Consider the following 27,539-nt stretch of genomic DNA (forward strand, 5'->3'; position numbering starts at 1 on the left):
CCAGGTCTTATCTCGAAAGACATCGATCATTTCGAAGGTCATTGTGAACTCTCTATCTCCCTTTTTAAACAGCAACAAATACTCATGGTTATCGATCCCCTTTAGTGTTGGGCAAAAGAAACACCCAAGATTTATCTCCAGCAAATGAATCTGGTAAGACTTGCAGTTGCAGTAAGCACACGGTGTTTCCTCACCGGTTAGGATATCTGGCTTTCACCCAGAAAACCCAGTTCAATTTCCGGCAATGGAACCTTTTTGCCATTTTTTTTTCTTCTAATTATAAGGACCAATTAATATTTGAAATATTGAATTTATATCAGTGCATTTTCATCTATTAACAAAACAGAAACAAAGAAAAAACATTCATTCGTTAAACACCTAATAACTTGAAATAGCGGTGCCTTTTGCATTAAAATTACACTTCAACAAGTGTCTTGGAATCGAACTTGGATATTCAAATGCAAAAATAGAGCTCGATTCGAACATATACAAAATAATCGAGCCCCTCCATTTTAGCCTCATCGGGGGTTAGTTTTTACATACTCATTAGCCCTAACTCAAAAACATCCAAAATCATTGGACTTTAACAAACCGACTACCCCTACCAAGTTCAACATCCGAATACTGTTAAATTTAGCTATTGAGGGTGGAGAGCATGCCTCCACCTGCAGTGGGAAGCACCACCTCCCAGCCAGGGCCTTTGAGGGGAAGAACATCAGCAACACCATTGGCCTTCTCTTCATCATGATCAGCAGGACTGCAGACTAGATCACTGCGATCCAACACCCTCTCCAAATCTTTGTCACTGATAACTGTCTGTATCATCTTGTCTTCAGCAGAATCTTCCTCTCTTAGCAAACCTATAAGATCCTCTTCCTAAGAAAGATTTAACAGAACGCACAAACCAGCGTCAGCATGATAAACCCAACTGATATAACAAGTCAAAGCTTAATGCACTAGTCATGAAATGAGTCACATCCACTGCCAGACAATTCAAGACTCGGAAAATTGATTTTTGAGAGTAAGAGTAATATAGTGAATATCGTGTCCCATAGAATTATGAACAAGATAAAAAGAAAAGAGCTACAACGATTTCTGCATAAACACATCGGACTCTATCAAGCATGATTTTCTAATTCAGTTCAACATAACCAACAAAGAACAGCAACCAACCTCCAAGACATCAGTGCTACTCTTCGCTTTATCTTGATGAAACTGCCCCTTCCCAATCACCACATGTTCAAGCTTCAACTTGCTAAAAGCTCTTTTCAGAATCCGACCCTGTTAATTAATATTTTCTCAGAAATTTTAACAATATAAAAAAAAAATATACCCAGTTACATATAAAAAGCTGCAATCATGACCCACTTACCTCTACAGATTGTGCCGTTGCCAACCTGTAAACATGAACAGGCTTTGTTTGACCAATCCTGTGGCATCTATCCATGGCTTGCAGATCCATTTGAGGGTTCTGGTATGCACATGCAATATATCAAATGAAATCAATCATTCATGAATCTTTAATTCCAGAAGAAGACTAGAAGAAAGAATTAAACAGAGAGGAATTATATACCCAATCACTGTCGTACAGTATACAAGTGTCAGCTGCAGTAAGGTTAATACCCAGTCCACCAGCTCTGGTGCTTAGAAGAAAAATTCTATAATTGCTGTCCACTTCGTTGAACGCTGCAATCTGCTTTCAGAAATAGAATAGTTATAATTAAACAATAGTTGTTCAAAAGTAAGCACTGAACCCAAAAGGATGGTAAATCCAAATTTGAGTAAGAAAACAAGTCGCGCTATGAGAAAATAAACTCCTAAATCTGCATATTGTCAGAACACTAATCTATGGCACAAACTGAAGGTTTTAAATGCCAGAGGTTTTCACTGCCAAGAAATATTTCAGATGGTATTATCATGTTTATTTTGGCAGTTATGCTTTGATTGAATGATTAAGTTACATTGCAGAAGCCCGAGAAAACAAGGATTGCTACATTGCGGAAAAATAATTCAAGTTTTAATGTGGCCAAAGAAAGAGATCGCATGCATCTACTAAACTTTGAAAATTTCAAACGAAAAATTAAAGACTTCTGATTCAAACCAACCACAGACCTGACTTCTCCGTTCTTCAAGTTTCACATTGCCATCAATTCTACAAACTTCAAATCCTTTCTCACTAAAATAGTACTCCATAATATCCAAAATCTTAGTCCACTGAGAGAAGATAAGAACCTGAATACAAACTCAAGATATTAGCAACCCAGTAACAAACAAAAAAACAATCCGAAAATAATTAGTAGACATACTTTGTGTTTGCGGGCAAACAGGTGCTTTAACAGTCGGTCCAGCAAACTAAATTTTCCACACTGTTCAACAATCTGTTCAACAGGTGGGTAGTAATCTGTCGAGAAAAAAGAACTGCATAAGCATTGGTATAGCACCTATTTATATGACAACACTGAATCAGTTTAAGGCAAAGTACATGAGCCATCAAATGCCGACTCCAAAAGGTCAGGATGATTGCAGTTCTTCCGAAGTTGGACCATCAGATTGTTAAGCTTTACTTTCATACCGCGAACTGCAAGTTTAAGAATTGTTGAATAACACAGATCACAGCACAATAGGATACAGCAAAAGACAACTAACCAAGCCAACCATCACATTTCAATACCATGCCAAAGTTTACATAGTAATACCTTCGTCCAATATCCTGCTTAAGGTTAAGACCCATAAAACAGGGACATAATAAAATGTGATACCACAGTGAAAAAACAGATTCAAATAGCCAGTCTATCATAAATCCTAAAACTATGGAAAAATACAGGCCCCACCAATGATCCACCTCCTTATGCGTCTTTAGTTAAAGTAAGACCAAAGATTTCTTACAACAAGGAATTTAGAGTCCAAAGTTTTCACTGTAAAGACATATCATACCATGATCTCCCCTCTCAAGTAAATAATTCTCCAATGTCTTATTGATCAGAAGATCTTGAAAATGTTTTTGATGATCTGTCATGGATGCATATAATATGATTTCCTTTTTCCTAGGAAGCATGTGCTCAACATCAGACTTCATTCTTCGAAGAAGAAAGGGACGCAAGATGGCATGGAGTTTTGCAACCATCTGCAGACAATTGGAACACCATATTCAACATTACACAATTCAAATTTGTAGTAAAATTCTAAGCCACAATATTTGCAAGAACACATACTTGAGCCCTTCTCTTCTCTTCCAATTCTTCCTTCATTGCCTCATTACTGCACTTTCCTGCTAAATCAAACCTGACAACATGATTGTAATAAGCTAATTAATCTGGTCAAACAATACTGGAACCATTATCTGCTGTAATGTTTTCATCCAACAGACTAACACAATCTAGCCACACAGAAACTTAAAAGTTTTCCGCAAAAGTTACTCACTTAACATGTCATGGACTTTTTTTTATACAACGATGTATTTACACTAGATTCAAACCTAAGACCTCTCACTTACAAGTGAAGAGGAATACCACTAGACCATAATACTAAGTGGTAAAACAGTATCGACATAAAGCATGGTTCTTAAACAGCTAACCTTCATCACAGGATTTTCAAAATCTAATACATTACTAGGCTAGAAGCTCAGCTCCTCTAGTTATAGATATGCAATGGTACTTCAGTTGCATAATGCAGATTCTGGTGCAGGAAGTTCTCAACCAGACTACTAGTGGGGATGTTCACCTCACTAGAACGAGTTTGCAAGCTAACAAGCATCAAACTGAAGAAACAATAATTATTCAGAAAACCATACTTACCATGACTCAAATTCTTCATGGGATGAGAATATATCAGGCAAAATGAAATTCAATAATGACCAAAGCTCTGCCAGATTATTCTGTAGAGGTGTCCCAGTCAACAGAATCTTATTGTCTACATGTAATAATTTCAATTCCCGCAGTAGTTTGCACTTTGAGTTCTTCAATCTGTGTCCCTTTAATAAAAACATGCATAAAAGTTCAACATTCATGCTATATAGTAATATGGTTTGAAAGGGAAGCTGTATCTGTAGGACTAGTTAGATTACTCACTTCATCAACCACAAGATATTTCCAATTGTAATGTCTCAAACATTTTCTTGCATCAGCCATTGCAACTTCATATGAAGTAACAATTATAGGGAACTTAGGGCCAATTTGTCGAGGCATGTGCTTCCTTCGTATCTCATCCCTTTGTTTCTTGTCACCATGGTAGACAATAGCATTTATTGAAGGCGTGAACCTATTTCAGGTAGAAAGAAGTTAAACAAGGAATTAAAGTTGGAAGATCATAGGATGAAACAAAATTCAGATCAGTTAACCAAAAAGTATATAAACAATTTACCTTGAAATTTCATTTACCCAATTCGCAAGAGTAGAAAGAGGAGCAATCACTAAGTAGGGCCCATCCATTCCATTCCCTTTTAGATGAGCAAGAAAACCAATGGTCTGGATGGTTTTTCCAAGTCCCATTTGATCTGCAAGGATCCCATTCAGCCCATTTTGCCATAATGAGATCAACCACTTTACACCTTTGATTTGATAAGACTTCAATTTTCCACCAGTCAACAGAGGTACAAGTTCCCTTTGCTCTTTCTCAATTCTTTCTTCTTCAGTGAGGTTCTCATCTTCAGTTTTCACACCCTCTTTAGATCTTGTAAGCATAGCTTCAACTGCCTTCTTGGCCTTCCTCTACGGAAATGATAATTATAAAGGTCAAGATGTCAGGATACAAGAATTCAACAAAGATAAGGAACTTGATGAGCATATAAAAATATCAAAGAAAGACATAAACTTCTACTAAAGGGATGGAAAAGTTAAAAGCCATATCTTCCCCAAAATATTGCAAGAATACTTACATCACAAATATCAAATTATCCACTTGGTACAGGAGATAACAGCAGTCAGACCACTAAAAAACCTCAATATTAATTTGAAAAAATCCGATTAATCTGATTTTAAACCCCTAAACAGGAATATCCATATATAACTATGATCTACCAACCAAACACACAAATATCTCATTTAAGAAAAGTAAGGGAATCATAGACTTTCTTACATTATCAAAATTTGCAGCTGCTTTTCTTTTCCTACCGCGACCTTTCTTCTCCTCAACAGTCTTTTCCTCAACAGTTTCACTCGGTTGATTGGCTCCAATCTAGCAAAACATTTCATTTTATAACTTAATCAGTAAAAAGAAGAAATTAACCATTCAAGAGAAGTGTAAGGGACGGTACAAGTGTGATGTTATCCATTTTCTCCAGCAAAAACTGTGAGTAAAGCTGAGTTTGTGTTAGGAGCTCATCCAACTTGTTATACTGAGTGTCATTCAGGTCGGGTAACTGCTCTGGTTCCCTTCCCATTTCTGACTCCTCTTCCTTAACCCGTTCTTTAAGCAATTTCTCCTCCACCTCAGTCAACTTGACATCAATCTCTGCCTCACATGCACCCTTAAACATGATTCAAATGCAACAAAATTATTCAACCAACAAACAATAATTTGGGGTTAATTAGAAATGTAATATTACTCGTAGACTAAAACAAATTGAGACCGACTTGTGAAATTCCACATAAACCACACAATAAAGCTATCTACTTAGGCACATAGAAACCCGCCGAGACCATGAAACACCACGTTTCACAGAAACAATGGATTAAGCATGCCTGCAAAAACATCAATTTCGCAAGCAAACGAAAACTGAAAATTTCCTCTACTATTAACTTGTATTTAATTCGAAGGATATGTGAAAGACAGAGACACACACAAACAGAAACATGCATAATTTTTTCCACAAAATCCGTTATTTTGGAGCATTTCATGTCTTTCTACTCATTCCTTCAAACATTTTCCTTCAAAATCCACCAAATTACAAATCCCCAAACAGAAAAACTGTGGGAACAAACGCCATTCTAAAAGAAATGAAAGCAAACCTCGTCCTCGAGTACCGAAGTCGGAGAATCTGCCGAGGGATCGTTCTTCGTCGCCATTTCAAAATCTGCAAGCGAAGAACAAACGTTAAGCACATAAAAACAGAATAGAAAACCCTAATAGCAAATAAACTTGTAAGCTTTCAGGAAAACACAAACCCTAGGGTTCAAATTCCAGAAATAGCGTGGAAATGAAATTTTCACCCAAATCAAAATAGCAAAATAGAAAAAATAACAAAAAAAAAAATGAAATTAATTGCATGAAATGTAGGAATTCGAAACGTACGGGATAGGGTTTCTTCTCAGAGAGAACCGCAGAGAGACAGAGGGCTCCAGAGTCCGGCGGCGGAGAGAGAAAATGGAGGGAAGACGAAGAAGCGCTTGAGATAATTACTGAGAGCGAGGGGGTAGTGGAGGAGCAGCGATGTATTAAAGTAGACCTCCACATCTATTTATTAATTTTTCCAAGTGATGGGTGTGACTGGGCGGGAAAATGGGGTTGTGAATTTGCCCTGCGATTAGTAGTTAATTACTCTGATGCCCTTCGTGTTAATATTAGAAGATTTGCCTTTATCGGTATTTTATTAACGTTGGCGAACAGGGTTATATTAGTCTTTTTAGTGGTAATTAAGTGGGTTTGCAGGTTCCCAAATTGGAGGGAACAGGCACGTTTTGTCTGCCCTACTTCTAGATTTTGGCGTTGTTGAGGTCACTATATGAAAATTATGAGAACTTTTTTAATTTAGTTTTTTTCTAAATAACTTTTGAATTTATATCGTATTACAGTCTAGTATTCAACTTCACTTATAAGTGAAAGATCTTAAGTTTGATTCTCGCCAAATGTAAGTTCGAACCACATTATTACTAATCCATTATGAAACTAAACTCACTGCCTCCCCAAATTTTCTATATTTAGAAAGAAAAATACACTTGTGAGAAGTATAGAATGAGATTTTTAAAGTACCAATAACACTGTAGACATCGAAATTTCAGTGAAATAAATGTTAACCAAGGTATTAAAATTACAACATTTATTTATTTCACCTACATCACACACTCATTTCACCTACAACTTCCATTTACTTCACCAACCTCACACACTTACTTCACCCTACCAACTCCATTTACTTCACCCTACCAACTCCATTTACTTCACCTACAACATCCACTTACTTCACCCACCAACTCCATTTACTTCACCCTACCAACTCCATTTACTTCACCAACCTCACACACTTACTTCACCCTACCAACTCCATTTACTTCACCTACAACATCCACTCACTTCACCAAAAAAATGGATGGTGGTGATTCACTCTCAAAGCCTATAAATATGCTTCTCCATCAAGAGGAAAAAACACCAATTCACAAATACATTTCTCTACACCAACACCAATTCACAAATACATTTCTCTACTCCCAAAATGGAAGAGAATACTCCCCACACATCCAAAATCCTTGAGGCTTTGAAACTCTAAAGCTCTCAAGCATCCAACCCCCAAATTCCCAAGAATCCCGAAGAATGGAGAAAGCACTCTTCATTTTTCGTCAAATCCTCCTTCAAGATCAAGCCCCGACGGCCCTTAAAGAACTTCCACCAACTCAAGATCAAGCCTCGACGGCCCTTGAATAAAGTGTTCATTGTTCATCATCCGTTCATCCTAAGATCAAGCCCCAACGACCCTTTGGATCAACAACATCAACAAATCCACACATCCAACCGTTCTTCAAGATCAAACCCAAAAGCTCTTGAAGATCCGCTCATCCATCAACCTTCAAGATCAAGCCCCGACGGGCCCTTGAAGAAAGTGTTTATCATTCATCATCCGTTCATCCTAAGATCAAGCCCCAACGGCCCTTTGGATCAACAACCTCAACAAACCCATACACCCATTCTTCAAGATCAAGCCCAACGCCCCTTGAAGATCCATTCATCAACTGTTCATCCTTAGATCAAGCCCCGACGGCCCTTTGGATCAACAACTCATCCACGACGCACACCAACACCTTGAAGCCTTAAAGTTCTAAAGCTCTCAAGAAAATCCCGAATGATCAAGGAAGCACTCTTGGTTCTTCGTCAAATCCTCCTTCAAGATCAAGCCCCAACGGCCCTTGAAGAACTCTCATCAATCTTCAAGATCAAGCCCCGACGGCCCCTTGAAGAAAGTGTTCATCATTCATCATCCGTTCATCCTAAGATCAAGCCCCAACGGCCCTTTGGATCAACAACCTCAACAAACCCATACACCCATTCTTCAAGATCAAGCCCAACGCCCCTTGAAGATCCATTCATCAACTGTTCATCCTTAGATCAAGCCCCGACGGCCCTTTGGATCAACAACTCATCCACAAACCTACACCCTACGAAGATAGAATCAGAGGACCAAATTTGAGAGAGATCGTAACCCCAAAATCATTAAACACAAAATATTATTTTGTACGCGTTATTCTTGTTTCTTGTTTTCAGGAATTTTCCGTGTTCACAAACACTTCTCAATAAGAAAAACAACGGCTGATATTAAACATATAAAATTTAGCCCTACTAAAAATCAATTCAAATCGCCCAGCACCCTACCATGTAGCATTAAGGTGGTCGTTTGATTTGATTTTAATACGATTAAATTATACAAGTTGATATGGTCTTACACTATATGTTACTTTTAAACTGCCAAATTTTATTTAAAAAAAAAAAAAAATTGTTCGATGTTTGATATAGCCATTTCAAGTTAGAGCATATCTAATAGAATAGGCAAATTAAGTAAGTAAAATTGTACTTTGTGATAGGTTTACGTAACCAAAATGGTATGGACAAGTTAGAGCATGTTGCTTAAGCATTTGCCTTACAAAAAGGTTGGAACTTATGACCTTTATATTAACATTCTTTTGTTTTTCATTTTTTTTTTTTTTTTCATATTGAAGTTATAAATTGGTGTTTGTAAATTTAGAAAATCTGAGTTTTGTCCAAATACATTAGAACTGCATTTGGGACGTAGAAAAGAATTTATGGGAAATCATTTTCCATGACTTTTTCATTGTCAAATCATTTGTAACCTACATCTGGTATCATAACAACCCCAACTCTCAAGTCAATCACTCCGTGTTGCAGTTGCTTTTTTTCTTTTGTAGTAGTAGTAGTTGCCTTGACAATTTTTCCCTTGGGTTGGGCCGGGGACGTTTATGGTTGTTCGATTTTACTAAAATCTCCAAGATTCAGTCATGAGTCACGACTTTGTAATTCTTGGACATTCTCATCATAAAAAAGGCAAAGTTGTAAAATATGGGAACAAATAATTGTCTAAAAATCCAGTACATAAATAGCAAGCAATGTTTGCCAGAAAATTAATGGAAAATACACACCATATATGAAAAGTAGATTGAATTGTGGATATAGTTATTTTGGGTTGAGAAATTCCACAGCAATAATCATATTACACAACATATATACTTAGGACGGGTTACAGAAATTTTCAAATCCCATGTACTCTTGATTCTCCATCTTTTCAACCATGTTTGCTATGCCCACCCCACCTGAAAAATACATCAAAACAAAATTACGCTGAGTTGAGAGTATGTACTTTTCGGCAGTATTAATAAATATACGCGTTATAATTCAAGTGATTAGCCGTTACCTAAGCTGATTGCGCTGACAAAGATTGTCAAGGCTAGAATGAAGATGACAATGGATGCTCTCCCAAGGACTGCAATTATCTTTCTCACTACATGCTGACCAGTAAATGCAGCAATTGTTGCAACTAACACAAAATAAGCAGCTGCAGCACAGTGTAAACTTTAAACATTTAGTTTTATTTTCCTCGTATTTATACAAACTATAAGCTTAATTACATGTACAATATAGTTCTAAAGTTAGATTATTGCTTGCTTACCATAGGGGACCGGGAAACGGTTGAGAAGGTAATACTGTACAACTGACATGGAGGATGAGAATAGCATTGCAAAGGTGGATGTAGCACTTGCTACCTGCAAAAGGAAAAGATATGAAAATTCATCATCTGGTTTCATTTTTCTGCTTATTTCAGTTGCAGCGGAGAGGTTCTGTTCGTGACATCTTCCGTTATGATACCCGGTTATGTTGGTTATAGATGATACGTGGTTAGTGTACAAGCCGTGGATGTGAATGACCAAAATCCCATATCGAAGAAGTACAACATAATCTACAAGTTAAAAGTACGCGGTTCACTACTTGCATTGAACTATACCTGAGGAGGAATACCCAATTCAAGAAAAAGGGGTCCCAAGATGAAACCACCTCCCAGCCCAAGTAATCCACCGACCATACCAGCTACAATTCCACAGCTGCAGTAGAGAAAAATCTGATGCAACTTCCAGTTTGTGATTTCCTTTCCTTTTGATGCAATCACTCTGGTGCCTTTGCATAAGCATATGGCTTCGAAGAGTGTTACGGAAATTGCAATTGGTACCTGTGTATGCAATGATAAAACTATAATGTTAAGCTGGATCATCACTGGGAAACATGAGTGTTAAATCGATATTGCATGTTTTTCGGGTTCTTAGGAAAATTCTCAAACTTACTACTCAGGTTTTTATCGTTACCTGCAATGAATTCATGATCCAGAACATGGTGGAGCAAGTTTTGGTGTATGTCTGCATAAGATTCAGACAGTTTCATTCAGTAATGGAAGTGAAAAGTTATTGTGCGTTCGGAACAAAGACAGAGGAATTAGAAAGATGAATTTTGTAGTTTAAGAAAGCCAAGGTCTACTAGCTCTTGACTACAGTGCTAGTAGTGATCAGATTTAACTTACCTTCACAATCTGGACAATAAGAAAAGCCACCCAGACATACATGAGCAACGATAACTCTTTCCAGTAAATGTTGCGCATAATTGGTACCTGGATAGATTGTTCATATATTCAACACAACAACAAAAAAAACTAGAAAAATTGCAGATTGAAGTTTTCTCAGAGTACTCTTGCGTGTGGAGGTGCTAATGATATGATTGGGACTCACCTGTTCATCTTGCAATGAATCTGGACCGCTAGGTAGCGGTTTGTAGTCTTCTCCAGAGCCCTCTGCAACTAAGGAGGTTAGTTAGCACCATTGTTCTCAAAGATATGCTGACATATAGATATTGTATAACTGTTTATTATTATCAGTTTTCTTTTGAGTCCTCTTTTAGTTGTTTGGATGAGACGAATGAGCACTCACCGCCTGGTTTGGACTCCGATTCCAACAGTTTTTCTGCTTCCTGAAAGTCATGTAAAACATTAGATTCCTCGTTAGTAGGTTGGTAAGAACATGCTCATTTATAGTTCTAAGTAGTTAAGTGGAAATGGAAGTGATTTTCATAGACCCTTTATCTCCTTCTCCACCTCTCTTTATTTTTGTCCCTTGATTCACCTTTGATTTATTCAATCGAAAGGCCAGGAAAAAAGGGAAGGGGCTAAAAGGGAGAAAAGAGTTAAGTGCGGAAATCATTTCACATGAATAAATATCTTACCTCCTTCATCATTGTTTCCTTCTTCCATGTTTCCATGCCTTTCATCAAAGCTTTTGCTGCCGTACCTGCCACACCTCAAAAGAATACCTAATAAGACTATTGGGAATGCATAGATATATAGAAAACCTGGATGTTCTTTTGTCGTATCAGAGTCCATATTCCATTTGATCAGTTCATTATTCAAAGGAACTATAACTGTTAGAAATTGATGCTCGAAATGTTACTGCATACCTAAGAAGAGAATGATAAGAAGAACTGTGACCATCCAATCGGCAAACATGACATTGAAGGCAACTCCGATGCTGATCCCTAGCATGAGCATTGGCTGAAAAAGCAATGCCAGATCATAATCTATTAGGGGCATGTCCAGTGTTGGGTGCCTCAGTCTCAAATTGAAGTAAACCGTTGATCCTGCAGCTCCCATTATCATACCTGCATCACCAAACAATGCCAAACAGTTGATTAATTCTGTCTAAATTTAGTCCAAAACAGTTAAAGGAAAGATTGAGAGGTGATTACTCACACTTGGAAATTGCGGTGGAAGACTTGGGATCGAAGCCAACGATCAAGGCTAGCATTGGAACAAAAATTCCTCCACCACCAACACCACCAACACTACCCAATGCAGCACCAAAGAATCCAACTATTGAACCTAATACAATTTTCCAATCAAACTTCATCTCCTGCTCAACCAAAATACATACACATACATGTCAAAATTCAAAATACCACAATAGCAAAAATCAAATATATAATTACGAAAGGCATCTGTCTTTCTGTCTCTTGATTTTTTCGTTGTGTAAAGAGAGATTGAACTCACAGGCCAAACAGGCTGATAAGAAGAGCCTCTAGCCTGCCATAGAAAATTAACCACCCTCACAAAAAATGATTCATGTGTATCTTTCTGGACAAATTTTTCCGGCTTGATAATCTCGTCTCTTAAAGGCCTATCTGCACTGGCAACTTCTGTTATGATAAGAAGATTAATGAATACTGCCCATGCAATCGCCATTGCTGCTGCTCCTGCTGATACTTTTACTGCCCTCTGAGCGGCCTTGTTTTGAGCCATTCGGGTAAAAAGATTGATGAAAGTTTGGTAACAAGCAAGGAAGTTACGAATCTCAGAAGCTATTTTCTGTATGTATATTTCTCGAGTTGAATTTATTTTTTCAACTCTTATATTCTTGTGTTTTTCAAGTGCAGTATAGGGTTGGAGGAAAACATGAAGAATAAGGAATATGCAGTCTTTTAGTACCTGCCTGCTCTTTATAATCCTTCTCTATTCTCCCCTATCTTTTTATTTGCATGTGTGTATTGATTTGGACTCGTTGTAAGTAAAACTAATTTACAACTGGATCCTCAAATCTTTTCTACGCTCCCATTCGGGACCCACAAACCATATATGCCAAGAAATTTTGAGTGTGGCGATTACACCATTACGTAATGTTTCTAATTCACGTGTTATAATATAAATGAACTACAAAGTTGATATATCTTATTGTTGGATTGTAGTATTAGTAAATATATTCACGTGTTGTAACATGAGTTGATTGATAATTACATGTAGCATTGTTTTGGAACTCTCACTCATTCCAACTTCAAATTCGTGAAAGTGAAATCAGAGTGGGAAAACACCAAATGCCATTTCTAAACTTGGTAAGAAAAAAAGTTTCACATCTTCTGTCTTGAATTGTTTTCTCAAGGATAGGGTAAAAACTGATTTTGCTTTGGCAAGTCAAAATTGCTAGGTAACTTTTTTGTGAATCGGACCAGAATATAGATCCCATGATGTTTTCTTTTACGCAATAAATCATCTTTCTGGCCATGAAGCTTCGTAGAGGTTGAGGTACTAGAATCTGGTAATGAAATGTGATTGTTACATTTCCACGAGTAATTGAGTATGTTTGTATGGTACGAAACTCATGCAGTACCATACACTTGTTTCGAGAATTCAAACTGCCTTGTTTCGAGAATTCAAACTGCTTTTCGGAAATTTCTTGTTTCGAGAATTGGCCAAAGGCAGTACCAGCACGAAGCTCATGCAGTGGCAATTCTGTGATTCTTGGAGCAGCTGTGGCTGCATGAACAAGTATTAGGCGGTGCTACTTTCCATGTGAAACTTCATCGCTGCTTCTTGGTTGTTGGCCTTTTCTTTGCTTTGTATTGTAAGCACTCACTGCCACTTCCAGACAACCCAAATCACATTTTACAAGTGTTTTCATGCGCCTTAATTCCCAAACTAATAATTGAGTAAAAAAGTTAAAATGCAGAGCAATGTGTGATTGATTTTGATTACCATCAGTCCGCGTCTCAGTAAAAGTAAAGTTTGTCCCATCACAATCACAACGCGCTGCCATTTTTTTTCTCAATTTAAAAACATATTACAGAAGAGGGGTCAGACTCGAGTGCAAGGGACTAAAACACTGCCCCGTGCCTTCGAGTCCTGACCAACTAACCTGACTCAAATATAACAGCGGCAAGGCACAGGCCTTTGGGCCTCGTCATTCCAGCCCAATACACAAGATTTTTCAAGAGAAACAAGATGCAGTAAAGGACATCATGGATTAAACCGTCACACAAAACCACCAAAAAGGTCCATAAATTCTCACAAATTTCATAAAAAGGTTTACAAAAGAGAGGTGAAAAATCTCTACCAATTTCCAGCAGCACAAACGTTCAGACGTTAAAACAAACCAACACACAATATCTTCAGCTTCAAGACATCTTAGCAAAAACGTAGGATTTAGTGAAAACGAAAAGAAAAAAAAAAACAAGAAGATCCATAACATAGATAGCAGCTGCTGTGTAAGACGCAATCTCAAGCACTGATCAAACCAAGCAGAATGAAAATCTAACCAGTAAAGCACGGCAGCTTGAGAGGTTTTAAACTTCAGTCAATACTCATTGTAATCCCGAGAGAGTGATCTAGATGACCTCCGATAATCACGCTCCACATCTCCACCCCTCTCCCTTTCACGGGACTCAGCTGGTGCTTGTTCATAACGGTAATCATCCTCTTCCATTTGATCATAGCGGTCATGAGCATGGTCAGGATATTGTTTGTAGCGGTCATCATCATGCTGGACATCCAATTCATCATACTGGCTACGACGATGCTCGTAGGGCTTAGCATCATCATCATCAGGCTCTGAGCGCCTATGGCCATGTCCAGGTTGTTCAAACCAACCCTGGTCGTCTTCTTGGGCAGTGTGGTCATAACCCCGTTCCCTCTCCCCATGTCGGACCCTCTCATGTTTTGATTCAATACGTTCATGGGAATGGCCACGATCATGCTCAGGGTCCCCAACTTCATCATCCCTCACCCTGTCTCTAGAGCGGTGATCACGATCACGCTCCCGATCACGGTCTCTGTCTCGATCACGACCATGTTCATAGTCGCGACCACGATCCCGTCCTCGTTCACGAGTACGGTCCCGATCACGACCACGATCTCTTTCCCTATCCCTGTCCTTGTCCCTGTTTCTATCACGGTCTCTGTGGTGTCTGTCTTCCCTATGATCACGGTCCCTAGACTTGTCATGGGAGCGTTCATGAGAGCGCTCGCGGGACTTCTCCCGTTCTCTTTCCTTTTCTTTCTCTTTTCCCCTTTCACGGGATTTTTCTCTATCCCTGAAAATCATTTCACTCAATATCAATCACACAGAAAACAAATACTGACATTGCAACAATCTAAGAAAAATTTGGTAACACCTACACCTACAAAGCATAACAAAGGATAGAACAGAAACTTCAAGCTATTGTTGCAACTTTTAGGACTCGGTATTAACTATCAGTAAAACAATTATGCAGCATGCAATTTCTTCTTTTCGTTTTTTATGCTTAGAACCAAGTTATAATTATTTATTTATTTTGTGTTAGTTTCACCACATCTAAAACCTTTAGACAGTGTGCACAACAATTTGCAAAACACTACACCCAAAACCTTTAGACAGTGTGCACAACAATATGCAAAATCTTACAAGTCTACATGTCGCTCCTCGCGTACCCTTGGCTCCTCAGACTGGGATTGTCCTCCGGATTGTACTTGCTCCCTAAGCAAATAATGATGAATGTTATAGTTAGCAAAGATGCTTAGAACACATAGAACTTGGAAGTCAACAAAGAAACTGTAAAACAGTTCAATTTTACGTTGAATTACATATTAGGAAGACCAAAAAACTGCTTCTGAGATACACTTAAATGCAAAACCACCAGCAGGAAAGATAATTTCTTCCAAGAAAATAGACCACATTTGAAATTGAATAAAACAAAATAAGTGTAGAAGCACGTTGGTTTTCTAATGACTCAAGTGTGGAAATGTTGGAATCAAACTAAGTACCGTCCAGAATATTTCTGATTGACATCTTCACCTCCAACTCTGGTGGTTCCAAGCCCACCACCCAGTCGGCGGGGTCGCCAGTTTGGAACTGTTCTTCCACGTTCAACATCAACAAGTACCCTTCTTCCCTCAATCTTCCTCCCATCAGCTTGTTTGTATGCAGCTGTAACGTATATAGCTAGCATTAGAAACAAAGGATCAATCACATGGTAATTTTTAGTGCAAACAGTATTAAGATAAACCTTTCATGTCCCTTGTATGCATGTACTCAATGAATCCATAGCCTCTAGGTTTATTTGTTTCTTTGTCAGCGACCAATCGGACCTGAAATTTCAAAGGAGAATTTAATTAATAAACCACATACATAGAGGATTCAGATCTTAAGCAAAGACTGCTTAAGACAGAGAAATTATGCATAGAATTTTTTAGCATTTACAAGGCAGCATACTAAAAAATCTCAAATATTGAATCCTAAATGGCACGGCAGACAGGCACTGTGCCTCTTTAGCCGTGCTCACCTTCAAATCATACAGCTTCCATCGCAAGATGCATCACCACCGGCTAGATTTGCAGAAAAAGGGACATTTGTGGCCAATTTACCAGTTGGATAGACTACTATCCCCTTACCAGGGAGACTTTTTTAATAATAAAAAAGTTGTAACTACTACTAAAAATACCATGAAATCCTGCTGCTGATGCATCCTTTCTGAGAGCCTTTAAAGCCAGAAGTAAAAGTTTCAGCAGGAAATGCACGTACTAAAAAGTTCAAAGAAGAAAGAAATGGTAATACTCCCGACATGATTTACCCAGTGCAGGGAAAAGAACAGAAGTTGGGGTCTCCTTTTGTTGCTTGAAATAAAGGCCAAAAGGCACACAGTGCATCACTGCTCTGCTCAACTTATAGTAATCAGCTTTGCTATGCAGGATGAAGCATCTTTGGAGTTGGATAGGCGAAATTATGGAACCAAAGATACCATATGCGAACAAATTACCACCTTACCAGGATAGTCTTGAATGTTAGGACTTAGAAGGAATATATCCTAAGAAAACCCATTTCCACGATCTCTTAAATAAAACTATTAACTACATCAAAGAGGGAACTATGAATGGAGCAAACCAATCTGAAATTACCATAATGCTTGTGGTGAAACCTGTGTTAAATTGTTAATATAAAGGCTTATAAACTCAGCTTTTCTGTGCACAAGCACCATGCTTGTAATCAAGTTGGTAGAAATCAAAGATATTGATCAATACTCACCGCTTACCAGGATACTTCTTGAATGTTAAAACTTAATGCTAATATATACCCTTGTATCAAATAAAAAAGAGCGAAGTGCCGATTTAGTCCATGAACTATCACCTCAATGAAAATTAGATTCCTGAATTATTTTTCAGTAAAGTAAGTCTCTAAATTCATTAAAAATTGCTAATTTCATCCCTACTATTATATTCAAAGCTATTTTATCCAATTTTTCAACAACTTAAGTCACGTGACACTTTAAGAGTGTAAGACCATCTTTTTCTCGCCTATAAGCCCTTAACATTTCATATAGGTTGTGAATCTAACGTCCAATTTACCCTCCAAAGTTAACACCATACATTATTTCTTTATGAAAATTTACCAATCTACCCGTCCAATGTGTATCACATGCAAGTAACGTGACTTAAATTAACGTAAAATTGAATATAGTAGCTTCAAATTTAATATTAGGGATGTAATTGGCAGATTTTTATAATTCAAGGACTGATTTTTCTGAAAAAAAAAATTTAGGGAACTAATTTTCACTTAGGTGATAATTCAAGGACTAAATTGGTAGTTCACCCACTAAAAAAATGCTAATGTATACCCTAGAAACACCCAATTCTAAGATCTCTATAAAAACTACTTCAAAAGAGAGCTATGGAAGGATATAAATAACCCCGTAAGACATTACTGGTAAATTTGCTGAGACACCTGTAATAGTAATACAAATTTGCATAGACTCCACTAACAATAAAACTAAATCAGAGAGAACAAACTTGAAAGGCGTCATAATGCATTTCCAGTTATCGTTATGACAAAAAAACAATGCATTATGTCGAACAAGTTTGCTGAAAGGTGAATTTTCAAAATCAGTTTATCATGCATAAAATTTGTAAATATGTAACCCAGACATTTTTTTGAAGAAAACGAAAAAGGATAACAATACCGACAATGCTGAGACTGTAGCCTTTTTTTTCAAATTCAATATTAGAAAATCTGCAATTTGTATAGGGAAATAAAAGAATAAAGCTACAAAAACCTCTTACCAAACCCCCTTGGGGTTTCTCAAAAAATACCTACCCGCTTGATTGGACCATAAACATCAAACTCCCTTTTGATTCTGCTCTCAGTTGTCTCGTAATTCTGCAAGCATGCATGGAAAATGACAAGTCAACCTTAACGATTACGAAGAATAGGAGGAGGAAATCCAATACAATATGAAAAAAATGTTACTTACGAGTCTAGCAACAAACAAAGTCTTGTATGGATCTCCAGAAATACTCGGGTCATTATTTGGATCATCTGCACCGAAACAGATTTTAGGAAGACAAGAAAACAGAAATTACAAGACTCCAAACCCTACAATCAAGTAAAGAATGACGTCATTACATTTCTCTAGCTCTTCCGCAGCCTTTACTGCACCCTTCTCAAGTCTTAACTGGTGTATTCGAGCCCTTCTTTGTGTCTGAATCCAACAAAGAAAAACAGATATATGTTGCAGTACAAACAATGATTTCATAATGCTGAGTCCTCATCCAAGCAATTCAAGTAAAAATCTTACAGGAGTTTCACCCTTTTTGATAGGCAGATTATACTCAGGATCTCCGGGCTCCGCAAACTTACTCACAAATTGCGCTACCCCTTCATAAAGCACAACAACAAAATTAATAACTACTAGTACAAAAATTAACAGCAACAACATAGAAACTAACAGCAAATTGAAACCAATCAATCCCCATATAAGATTGTTAACAGACCTGTCAAAGGTGGGCACTTTTTCTTCTCCGGAGGCGGTTTGAAATCCAACGGCGGTCTAGGCTCAAACAGCTTCAAAAGGTTTGTTGTTAGACCAGTGGGGTGGCTCTGCCCAATCTGCAAACACAAAATCTCCAAATCAACATCCCTTACAAAATACATCCAGAACTTCACAATATTTACAAAATAACCGCACACATTGTCCAGATACATCGAAATTCGTTAAATCAAGATAAATTTACAGAGAGAAATTCAAAACTTAACAAGGGTTTTTTCTAAAAACAAAGAAAACCGCATAATTAACCAAGAAATTCAAGAATTAAACAGTCAAGCTTTAACAAAAGTTGTCATGAAGAGCATAAAAACCCTAGGACGAACCATCTTGAGCTGAAGAACATTTTGGCGGTTCTGGGCCTTGGTTCGGCCCTGAACGGCGGTGTTTTGGCCGCGCATGAAAGCATCGTTGTTGAAGTCTCCCATGGAGAAGCGATGATCGGAGCTGGGTGACGGTATCTGGAGCAGTCCGAGTACTCGTACTCAGATGGTGAAGAATGCATAAATATATGGGCGATTCGAATCCGGTTGTGACAGTCGGGCCGGAGTCGGAGTCGGCCTGGCGAAGCCAGATGGCGGCAGGGAAAATTTATAGACCCACAAATTGTGTGAGATTTTGTCCTTCCGGGTAATTACAATATTCGGGGTGGAAAGGAAATGACATTTATTAATTATTGTTGATAATATTTTTTTTAACAAATGATATTATTGACAATAATGAGCTGGGATGTCAGCAATTTATCGATAATCGACCGTAAATGAAATATCATTAAACTGTAGCATAAAGTGACTTGTTGTTGGTAATGTTTTTTATTTGAATAATTGATATTTTCACACTAAGATAAGAGATATGAGTTTAGCTTCATAATGAGTTAGCAATAACGCAGTTCAAATTTGCTTTTGACAAAAATGGAACTCAAAATATCTCGTTTACCGTAATCCTAATACCAAGTGGTATATTTCAGCAATGTTAATTGTATTGTTGACCGAGATAAGTGAAGGGTATTTTCGTCAAATTAATTTTAAAAGAATAGAACAAAGAAAAACTCAGGCTTAAAAAAATACGAAAAAAGGAACCTTAAACCTGCACGAATAAGTAGAAGAAACCCTAATTAAGGACTAACCATTTTGAGCTGAACAACATTTGGGCGGTTGTGGGCCTTGGGTCGGCTCTGAACGGCGGCGTTTTGGCCGCGCATGAAGGCATCGTTGATGAAGTCTCCCATGGCGAATTGATAGGAGCTGGATTAGGAGTATATCAGACAGTCAGAGTAATCGTACCCAGATGGTGAAGATTGCATAACTATATGAATCCCGTTGAGGCAATCGGTCGGATTCGGACTAGTGAAGGGCCGATAGCGGCAGCGAAGGGTCCCGATAGCGGCAGCGAAGGGTTTTTTTCCTCTTTTCTGGGTAGAAGGTTTTCGCGAGGGTATTTATAGAAGAATCCGGATCCTTTTTGTGAGGATTTTGGAATCCGTCAATCTTGTCCGTTTATCGTACATCGTACGGTTATAAATTATTTTAAATTAAACATAAACAGTACTATAAAACTCACCGCAAAATATACGATAAACGGATATGAGATACTTGTTGGTTTATAGAAGCCAAAGTCGGCCAAAAGGAAAGGGTAATTTTCCCGGTAGTTTTTTCTCCTTCCTTGTTTTTGGGGTTACGGAAGTGACAAAGCCCAAAAAATCCAAAGCTGACAAATCCAAATGAACCAAATTATCAGCAACAAAATTCTTTTTACAACAAATATGTCAAATTTTACAATACCAACTTTGGTGCTTAAGAGCACAACATTTTAATACTGAACTTCCTATAGGGTGATTATCCATTTTTGCATTTAAAATCAATTGTAGTGCAAGTGCAAAATCTCATCCATCATAATCTTCTTAATTTCATTATTCCACGCAACTTAAAGCCCGATAAAAAGACCCTAAACTTCATCCCATAGAATCTCACCTCGACAGCACCAACACCAATGAAATTAGCCATTTCCTTGGGACACCCATCAAGATTAAGCTTTACCCAACCCTCAGGTTTCCAATAAAATTTAAAAAGGTATGTGTTTGAAGGGGCTTTGTGGAGGAGGCAATATTCATCTGAAGCCAAATTATCACTCGTAATAGTTCCCCTTCATATAAGCTCTTTTATTGATTCACCATTGTCAAATGAAAACCAGATTGATTATTAAGATGCTCTATCAGATGTTAGATCAAAGTAAATGGACAAAAAATTAAGAAATAATACAAGGGCAGAATGGGTAAAATAATAAAATTCATAATTCCTTGTTCTTTATAAATCAAAATACCAACTCCCTCAAATAGTCTAATTCCTCCAAAATCATAAGTTTAATTCCTTATTTTGTATCGAAAACATTTATATTTTGATTATTCTATAGTTAATAAACACATGAATGATTCATAATTGGAAGCATGTTATTAATTTAATCAGCTAACGGATGAGCCATAACATTTCTCAAAATTAATGTGAGCATTAGAACAGTACAACTTGTGATTGACTTTAGTTTTCCGAAAAATGCATAAATCCCAGAATTTTTGTAAAAGAGGGACTTGAGTGACTCGCCCTAATCAAAAAACAGGAGAGGGGCGAAGAAACTCGATCGGTTACTGGAAATGAGTAAGGGCCAGGAACGCACTCAACGTTAGAATTGTGCCAACTTCCATTCATGAAGGAGTTGCACTCATGAGAAAAATCTACCTAAACCAATGAAATGAACCTCCTAACCATAAGATAACCAAACAATTAATATTTGACAATATTAAGACCATGAAAAGATCCCAAAGCTCAGCATGAAAAATGCCAAGAAATTACAAGAAGAACGCACGACATCAACTTCCATTAAACAATCCAATTTGTTAGGCAAACGAGGCTTTTTTAGGCAAAACATTAATTCAGATAGCAAATCATGGGTGACAAGATCTTTAGCTGCAATTGCTCCGGTCACAAAATTCGCTTCTTGAAGAATACGCCCAAGCATGAATATCATCAAACGAGCCAGCAAGAGAGTAGATTTGTTTAACTTGTTTAAAATTAAGATGAAAACATTAGCATTAGATCCTCTATTTTGAGAATGAAAATTTCCTTAATATAGATAGTGCAAATGATTTTGATCAGGATAAACATAATTTGCCTAGAGTGAACTAGTGAAATTTAAAACACAGAGATCAAAAGTATATTAATTAAACCCTTTTCTGATCCTAATTTTTGATTTGCAAGGAGGTGCGCACTACTCTTCTGAATGATAACATGAAAAGATTTATAATGCGTGATACAACTAATTTTATTGAAAATAAAAAATCCAACATTCAATGCAATTTATAACAATACAGACAATATATCTTCCAAGTCGAACGTATTTGTACGGGTATAGTACAAATCCATTTATCAGAGAAAGATCAAAGTTAATTAAGCTAATTAACATCTGGGTCATCTCAATTACCCCACAAAGTACACAATTAACCAAAGCAAATCGCCCCGCGGCCGATCAATGGCACTCCAAATCTTCAATTAATCTCACATTTTTCAGCTTTATCACAAAGTTCAATGACAAATTAGAAACAGTAATCACGTTGCATGCATGCATATATGATCATCATCAATTGCTTTCTTTTTTACAGTTTTCCTGTACTGTGAATTTTGTGTCCTCTTAATTCAGTATTGTTGTAGAGGATGAGGGCTCAAAGTTACTCATTTCTTGGGTGTGCTCATTTCTCTGGAGTCATTACTTGAAGTCCCGTAGTCACTGCTCCCTAATTCCTGACTTGAAAGGGCTAACTTTCTGAACTTCTTCATGTCAGCATTGTACGCTTGCGTATCATAGTCCGAGCTTCCTCCACCGGCGTTGAACATAGAGCTCTGCCCGGGTTTTGTCCCCTCATTTAGGTTGTCCAGCGACACTTCTCCTTCTAGTGCACGTACTATCTGTTTTGTTCACAACACAAAGTGTTATGTTATCAAACTGTAGGTCTCAAACAACGGTTAGGATGAAATTTTCTTCAAACATCGAGCCCACATCAATATCTATGACAACATAGCATTTTATTAGATATGTATACCTGACTCATCTTTGGGCGCTTTTTAGCAGAGTGACGGATACTTGCAGCCGCACAGGCGACCATGCGTGCCATCTCCTGAGGGTTGTAATTATTGTCCAAACCGATGTCTACTAGCTCCGTGTAATTACCATCCTCTAATGAACGAGTGAGAAGTGGTCGAGCCTGTACATTTATGTCACATTTGGCACAAATCAGTAAAACCTTAGTGATATATAATACTCTAAATATGCTTAATTTACAATACATGATCCAAATTTGGAAAGAATAGAGCAAGTACTAACCCAGTCAACCAAGCTGTCGTCCATTGCATTTGAAGGATCCACTGGTTTCCTTCCAGTTATGAGTTCCAGGAGCATGACCCCAAATGAGAAAACATCAGACTTTTCTGTCAATTTTCCACTTGATGCATATTCTGGAGCTAAATATCTGCATTATTCATATGCAAAACCAAAATTAGAGTTATTAATTGGACCAGCCCACTAGTAATTAGGAAGAGATTGAGTTAGAATTTCACAGATCATATTATTGCTTGCATTGCAAGCTATCTATAAAATTGCTTCATCTAGTTTTAATTTAATTGCAGTATATATTATCTTCATTTTCTTATCTGTCATAATGAATATTCGAACTTAGGTCTCGAGTGTAGGAGTAAAACTTATGTAATACAGAAGCTATATGAACTACCCGAAAGTTCCCATGACTCGTGTTGAGACGTGGGTATAATTGTCAGAAGACAGCTTAGCCAACCCAAAATCAGCAACCTAAAAGAAAAGAAAAAAATGAACAGATTAAAAGGATGTTTAAAATGTTTGAATGATTTTGGTATACAAATTATAAACATCTCAGGGACTATACCATGGCTTCGAAGTTGTTATCAATGAGAATGTTAGCTGATTTGATATCACGATGGATGATTTTTGGGTGGCCTGGTTTCAATTTATTTCCAATGAATTAGTAATAATAAGATTTTTAAGTGTGAAAAAGAGAGAAAAATAAGTAAATAGGGGAAATAAATAGATATAGCGGCTGCGACTTTCTTACAATCTTCGTGAAGGTATGCAAGCCCTTTAGCAGACCCAACTGCAATCCGAAGCCTAGTTGGCCAATCCATAGGTGGAAGACCCTTTCCTGCAACCCAAAATTTAAACAATAGCTCAAAAAATCAACCAATACACAACTATTGAGACAAAACTTGACGATTACTTTGTTGACCGCCTCTCTCTTTTTACCTTTTATTAAGAGAGAGACGATCAACAAGAGTGTTTGAGATAGTATCGGTCTATATTTTTATTGTTAATGATGTGTTGTCATTTGTTGACATTTTGTGATATCAATAGAATATCGACAATGTATCAAATACTCGTGTGACAGAGGAGAATATGTTAAGTGCATACAAAACTCACCGTGCAAGTGATATTCCATGGTTTTGTTGGGAACAAATTCATAGACAAGCATTCTCTGCCCACCAGCAATACAATATCCAACCAGTGACACAAGATGCCGATGATGGACTCGACTAATGATCTCCACCTCTGCCGCGAATTCTCGTTCTCCTTGCCCACTGCCCGACTTGAGACTTTTCACTGCAACTACTTTTCCATTGGGCAAAACACCTTTGTGCACATACCCGAAACCACCCTGACCCAACAAATTGGCCTCATTAAACCCATTAGTGGCGGCTGCTAGCTCATCATAAGTGAAGGTGCTCTTGTTGAACCCAAGTGACATTGTTGGTGAGAGGGCTGGTAATGGGGGTCCCCGAGCTGCTGAATAATTGGTGGTCACTTCACCGCTCAGCGGCATTTGAGGCGGTGGTGAAGGCCAAGGACCACCACCACCACCACTACCAGGCGATTGGTTGTTTAGCCTCATCACATGGTCTCCTTGTGGATTATTTATATCGTGCCAATTTTGTTGTTGAGTGTTGTAATAGCCACCACCAGCTACGCACATATAAAGTTGTTTTCATTTTTTTGTATGAACAAGTCAATAAGTCTATTGCCTACTCTACGATATGTAGTTCAACTAATCCAATTGTTTTCCATATATGTCCAAACTCTTTGATTAGGAAAAGACATGAACATGGTTTCAATTTTATAGAATAATGAGGTTAAAACACATCAAACAAATTTAAAACAATCCTAAAAGAATCAGATTTTAGATCACGATCATATCATGTGTTCAACTAATGTGCTATGAAAATGAGGTACTTCTAGCAGTAGCCAGAGAATGAATGCTGCTAGCGCAAAAAAGGAGAAAAAAAAAAACAAATTAATGAATGTTGTGCATGGATATTTAATGCATATGGGTGATGAATAAGGTCCTCGTAGTCTTTTATGGAAATTAATTATTTAGCGTTAGGGTTTGGTACCTTTAGCAGGATCTCCATAGTACTGCATATCACGGCGCTTTCTCCTCTTCTTCCTAATGCAAACCACACAAACAACGAGCAAGACAATTATAATTACCGCCGCCCCAATCGCAACTCCCGCTATCCTACCTCTATATGATGATGATGTGCCGTCATCATCAGAACTATCTTTTGATGAGGAACTACTACCACGTGATGGCGTGAGTGCACCAGAGGGAGAAGTCCGAGAACGCCCTGGAGGAGGAGGCGCTCTGAAAGTCTCACCTCCAGTATTTGCCTCTGGTGTCTTCTGTGCTGGCTGTGCCTTTCCCGGTGGTTCCCTAGCATGAGGTGGAGATGGGGTCGCCTGCTGTGGTGCAGGTGGAGACTGTGACTCCTTCTTGGGTGGAGGTGGCGATGATGATGAAGATGAGTCCTTGGGAGGTGGCGATGATGGTGAAGATGAGTCATTTGGAGGCGGTGGTGAAGATGGTGGCGGCGAGGACGGTGGTGGTGAAGATGGCGGCGGCGAGGACGGTGGTGGTGATGATGGTGGTGGCGAGGAGGGTGGTGGCTCTGAAGATGACTCCTTTGGGGATTCCTTTGGAGATGGACCAGATGGTGATGATTTGGACGAGTCCGGTGCAGGTGGTGAAGCGGATGAGGAGTCTGGGGACGGAGCATTGTCAGAAGACATTATTCGTCTCTTGATCAACCTCCGGCCAAAGACTACTTTCCCAAAGATATGTATGTTGTGGTGGCTGGAAACTTCACCTCTCCCGCAACTGCTCGTCGCAATGGTTGAAGACCCCTAAACCATTATCAAATTAAACAATTTTTGAACGAAACAACATTAGGGTTTTGTAAGATCAACGTATATACCTCACGACGCATGCAACCATGTAGACGCATGTAATAGAAGAAGAGAGAAATTGCAAATGTGTAACGTTAAACAAATGTACATGTACACGTGATACCAAGTAATAACAACATTAGTATTGATCTCCCTCTAGGATTTAGATCCTATGATCTAATATGTACGTACTTTTTACGTTTAATTAGATTGAAAAAGAATTTTCCGAAATTTCAAAATCGGATATTATTGGAGAAAAGATGCATAAGATCTGTCTGGAAATTAGGGGGTCGAAAAACAAAATAAGGTGGTACCTGGTAATCAATGAAAGAAGGTAGGAGAGGGTTCTCAAAGGAAAGAGAAACAAGGTATGATTGCCATGGCATTATGGCCTCCTACAAAGGAGGGACCAACCCCTTAGCTCTCTCTCTAAACCTATCTTTCTGTGTTGGCCAGCCCTAACTTAGCATTCTGTTTGTTATTTCTTTTACCAGTTCTTCTCTCCTACTTTGGCACCTCGCTGTAATCCCCCACATTTTTATTTTCTTTACATTCTTGCCTCACAGCCAACAAATATTTCCTTCAAATTTAGCCATCTCCTCCACCTAGGACGCTTCTCTTCACACTTGTTATAACTCACATCAACCAACTTAATAACATAAAATGGTACCAAGAATAGTAACTTGTAGGTACTGTGTCTGTATAGGGCATACATCCATTATTTCGTACCTGCTCACCACCTCAATCATCCCCTCTTACACCACGGTAAAAATTCGGTTCTTGCACTTATGCATTATTTTCTACTTATAAGACAAATGGGTTTATTTTGTATTCGTTGAGCATTTTTCCATCCCACTAGATGGGAAAGAAAAAAACTATAAGGATGACGATGATGGAAAAATGCTCAACGGAGAAAAAATTGGAAAATGTGATTCATTCTAATGTATGTCGACTAAACAATTTTCCACCATTTCTTTTGTTTCTGATATGAATCTTGGTTGTTGTTGTACTTTGAGAATTAAAAGAGACAAGAAACACTGCAAATTGTTTCAATTTGATGATTAAGAAATGAAAAGATTCAGCATTCAAGGGACCTCTGACTAAAAAGAGAAATTCAACATTCAACATTCAAAATGGTGATCCCACAGTCCACGATTGTCAAATGATGTTTCCATGATCTCTGCATATCATACCGACAGTCAAAACCCCCTGAACAAACATTATGACTTGTGGTCCAAGAAACTGAACATTATAACTTGTGGTTCAAGAAACTAAACATTATGACCTTGAACAAATTTCAACTAAGAACTTCTAAACGAGTTTGAAAACAAGTTCAAAGTTGAACTTGCAAAAAATCATCAAATCCTAAAATAAAAAACCCAATCTGAAAGAGTGGAAGGTGGGAAAACAGAGAACAAAAAACAACTAATTCACAACAC

At 37.9% G+C, this 27,539-nt stretch overlaps 4 protein-coding genes across 5 annotated transcripts; all 4 read right to left on the reverse strand.

The window, feature by feature from the left end:
- Positions 1–382: 382 nt before the first annotated feature.
- LOC103960818 (ATP-dependent DNA helicase DDM1) lies at positions 383–6,380 on the reverse strand. Its single transcript, XM_009373309.3, has 16 exons — positions 6,229–6,380; positions 5,946–6,010; positions 5,252–5,464; positions 5,074–5,172; positions 4,360–4,706; positions 4,068–4,257; positions 3,795–3,970; positions 3,213–3,282; positions 2,935–3,124; positions 2,483–2,578; positions 2,307–2,401; positions 2,113–2,232; positions 1,574–1,693; positions 1,373–1,471; positions 1,174–1,281; positions 383–876 (listed from the first exon to the last, which is right to left on the reverse strand). Exons 2-16 carry the CDS (start codon positions 6,000–6,002, stop codon positions 634–636), a joined length of 2,223 nt encoding a protein of 740 aa, XP_009371584.2. The 5' UTR covers positions 6,003–6,010; positions 6,229–6,380; the 3' UTR covers positions 383–633.
- Positions 6,381–9,303: 2,923 nt separating this feature from the next.
- Positions 9,304–12,693, reverse strand: LOC103960817 (sulfite exporter TauE/SafE family protein 3-like). Of its 2 annotated transcripts, none has more exons than XM_009373308.3 (12): positions 12,242–12,693; positions 11,945–12,104; positions 11,653–11,853; positions 11,422–11,486; positions 11,130–11,169; positions 10,932–10,993; positions 10,727–10,813; positions 10,515–10,565; positions 10,160–10,381; positions 9,827–9,920; positions 9,572–9,712; positions 9,304–9,470 (listed from the first exon to the last, which is right to left on the reverse strand). In XM_009373308.3, exons 1-12 carry the CDS (start codon positions 12,488–12,490, stop codon positions 9,388–9,390), a joined length of 1,455 nt encoding a protein of 484 aa, XP_009371583.2. In that variant the 5' UTR covers positions 12,491–12,693; the 3' UTR covers positions 9,304–9,387. The 2 variants fall into 2 exon arrangements, with proteins under 2 accessions (XP_009371583.2, XP_009371582.2); XM_009373307.3 differs by having other exon boundaries at positions 10,932–10,999.
- A 1,271-nt stretch (positions 12,694–13,964) lies between these two features.
- On the reverse strand, positions 13,965–20,239 carry LOC103960816 (U1 small nuclear ribonucleoprotein 70 kDa-like). Its single transcript, XM_048589425.1, has 11 exons — positions 19,937–20,239; positions 19,137–19,371; positions 18,761–18,875; positions 18,565–18,644; positions 18,393–18,468; positions 18,241–18,305; positions 18,084–18,146; positions 16,003–16,084; positions 15,761–15,923; positions 15,402–15,473; positions 13,965–15,051 (listed from the first exon to the last, which is right to left on the reverse strand). Exons 2-11 carry the CDS (start codon positions 19,236–19,238, stop codon positions 14,316–14,318), a joined length of 1,554 nt encoding a protein of 517 aa, XP_048445382.1. The 5' UTR covers positions 19,239–19,371; positions 19,937–20,239; the 3' UTR covers positions 13,965–14,315.
- A 1,938-nt stretch (positions 20,240–22,177) lies between these two features.
- LOC103960865 (proline-rich receptor-like protein kinase PERK4) lies at positions 22,178–26,033 on the reverse strand. Its single transcript, XM_009373358.3, has 8 exons — positions 25,269–26,033; positions 24,301–24,840; positions 23,939–24,025; positions 23,753–23,823; positions 23,582–23,658; positions 23,179–23,323; positions 22,898–23,059; positions 22,178–22,763 (listed from the first exon to the last, which is right to left on the reverse strand). The coding sequence occupies exons 1-8, from the start codon at positions 25,942–25,944 to the stop codon at positions 22,530–22,532; spliced, it is 1,992 nt and encodes a 663-aa protein (XP_009371633.3). The 5' UTR covers positions 25,945–26,033; the 3' UTR covers positions 22,178–22,529.
- Between the last annotated feature and the right edge of the window lie 1,506 nt (positions 26,034–27,539).

This window comes from the organism of the source record quoted next, unplaced genomic scaffold, assembly GCF_019419815.1.
Source record: "Pyrus x bretschneideri cultivar Hongxiangsu unplaced genomic scaffold, Pyrus_bretschneideri_v1 Contig1, whole genome shotgun sequence".
Lineage (NCBI taxonomy): Eukaryota > Viridiplantae > Streptophyta > Magnoliopsida > Rosales > Rosaceae > Pyrus > Pyrus x bretschneideri.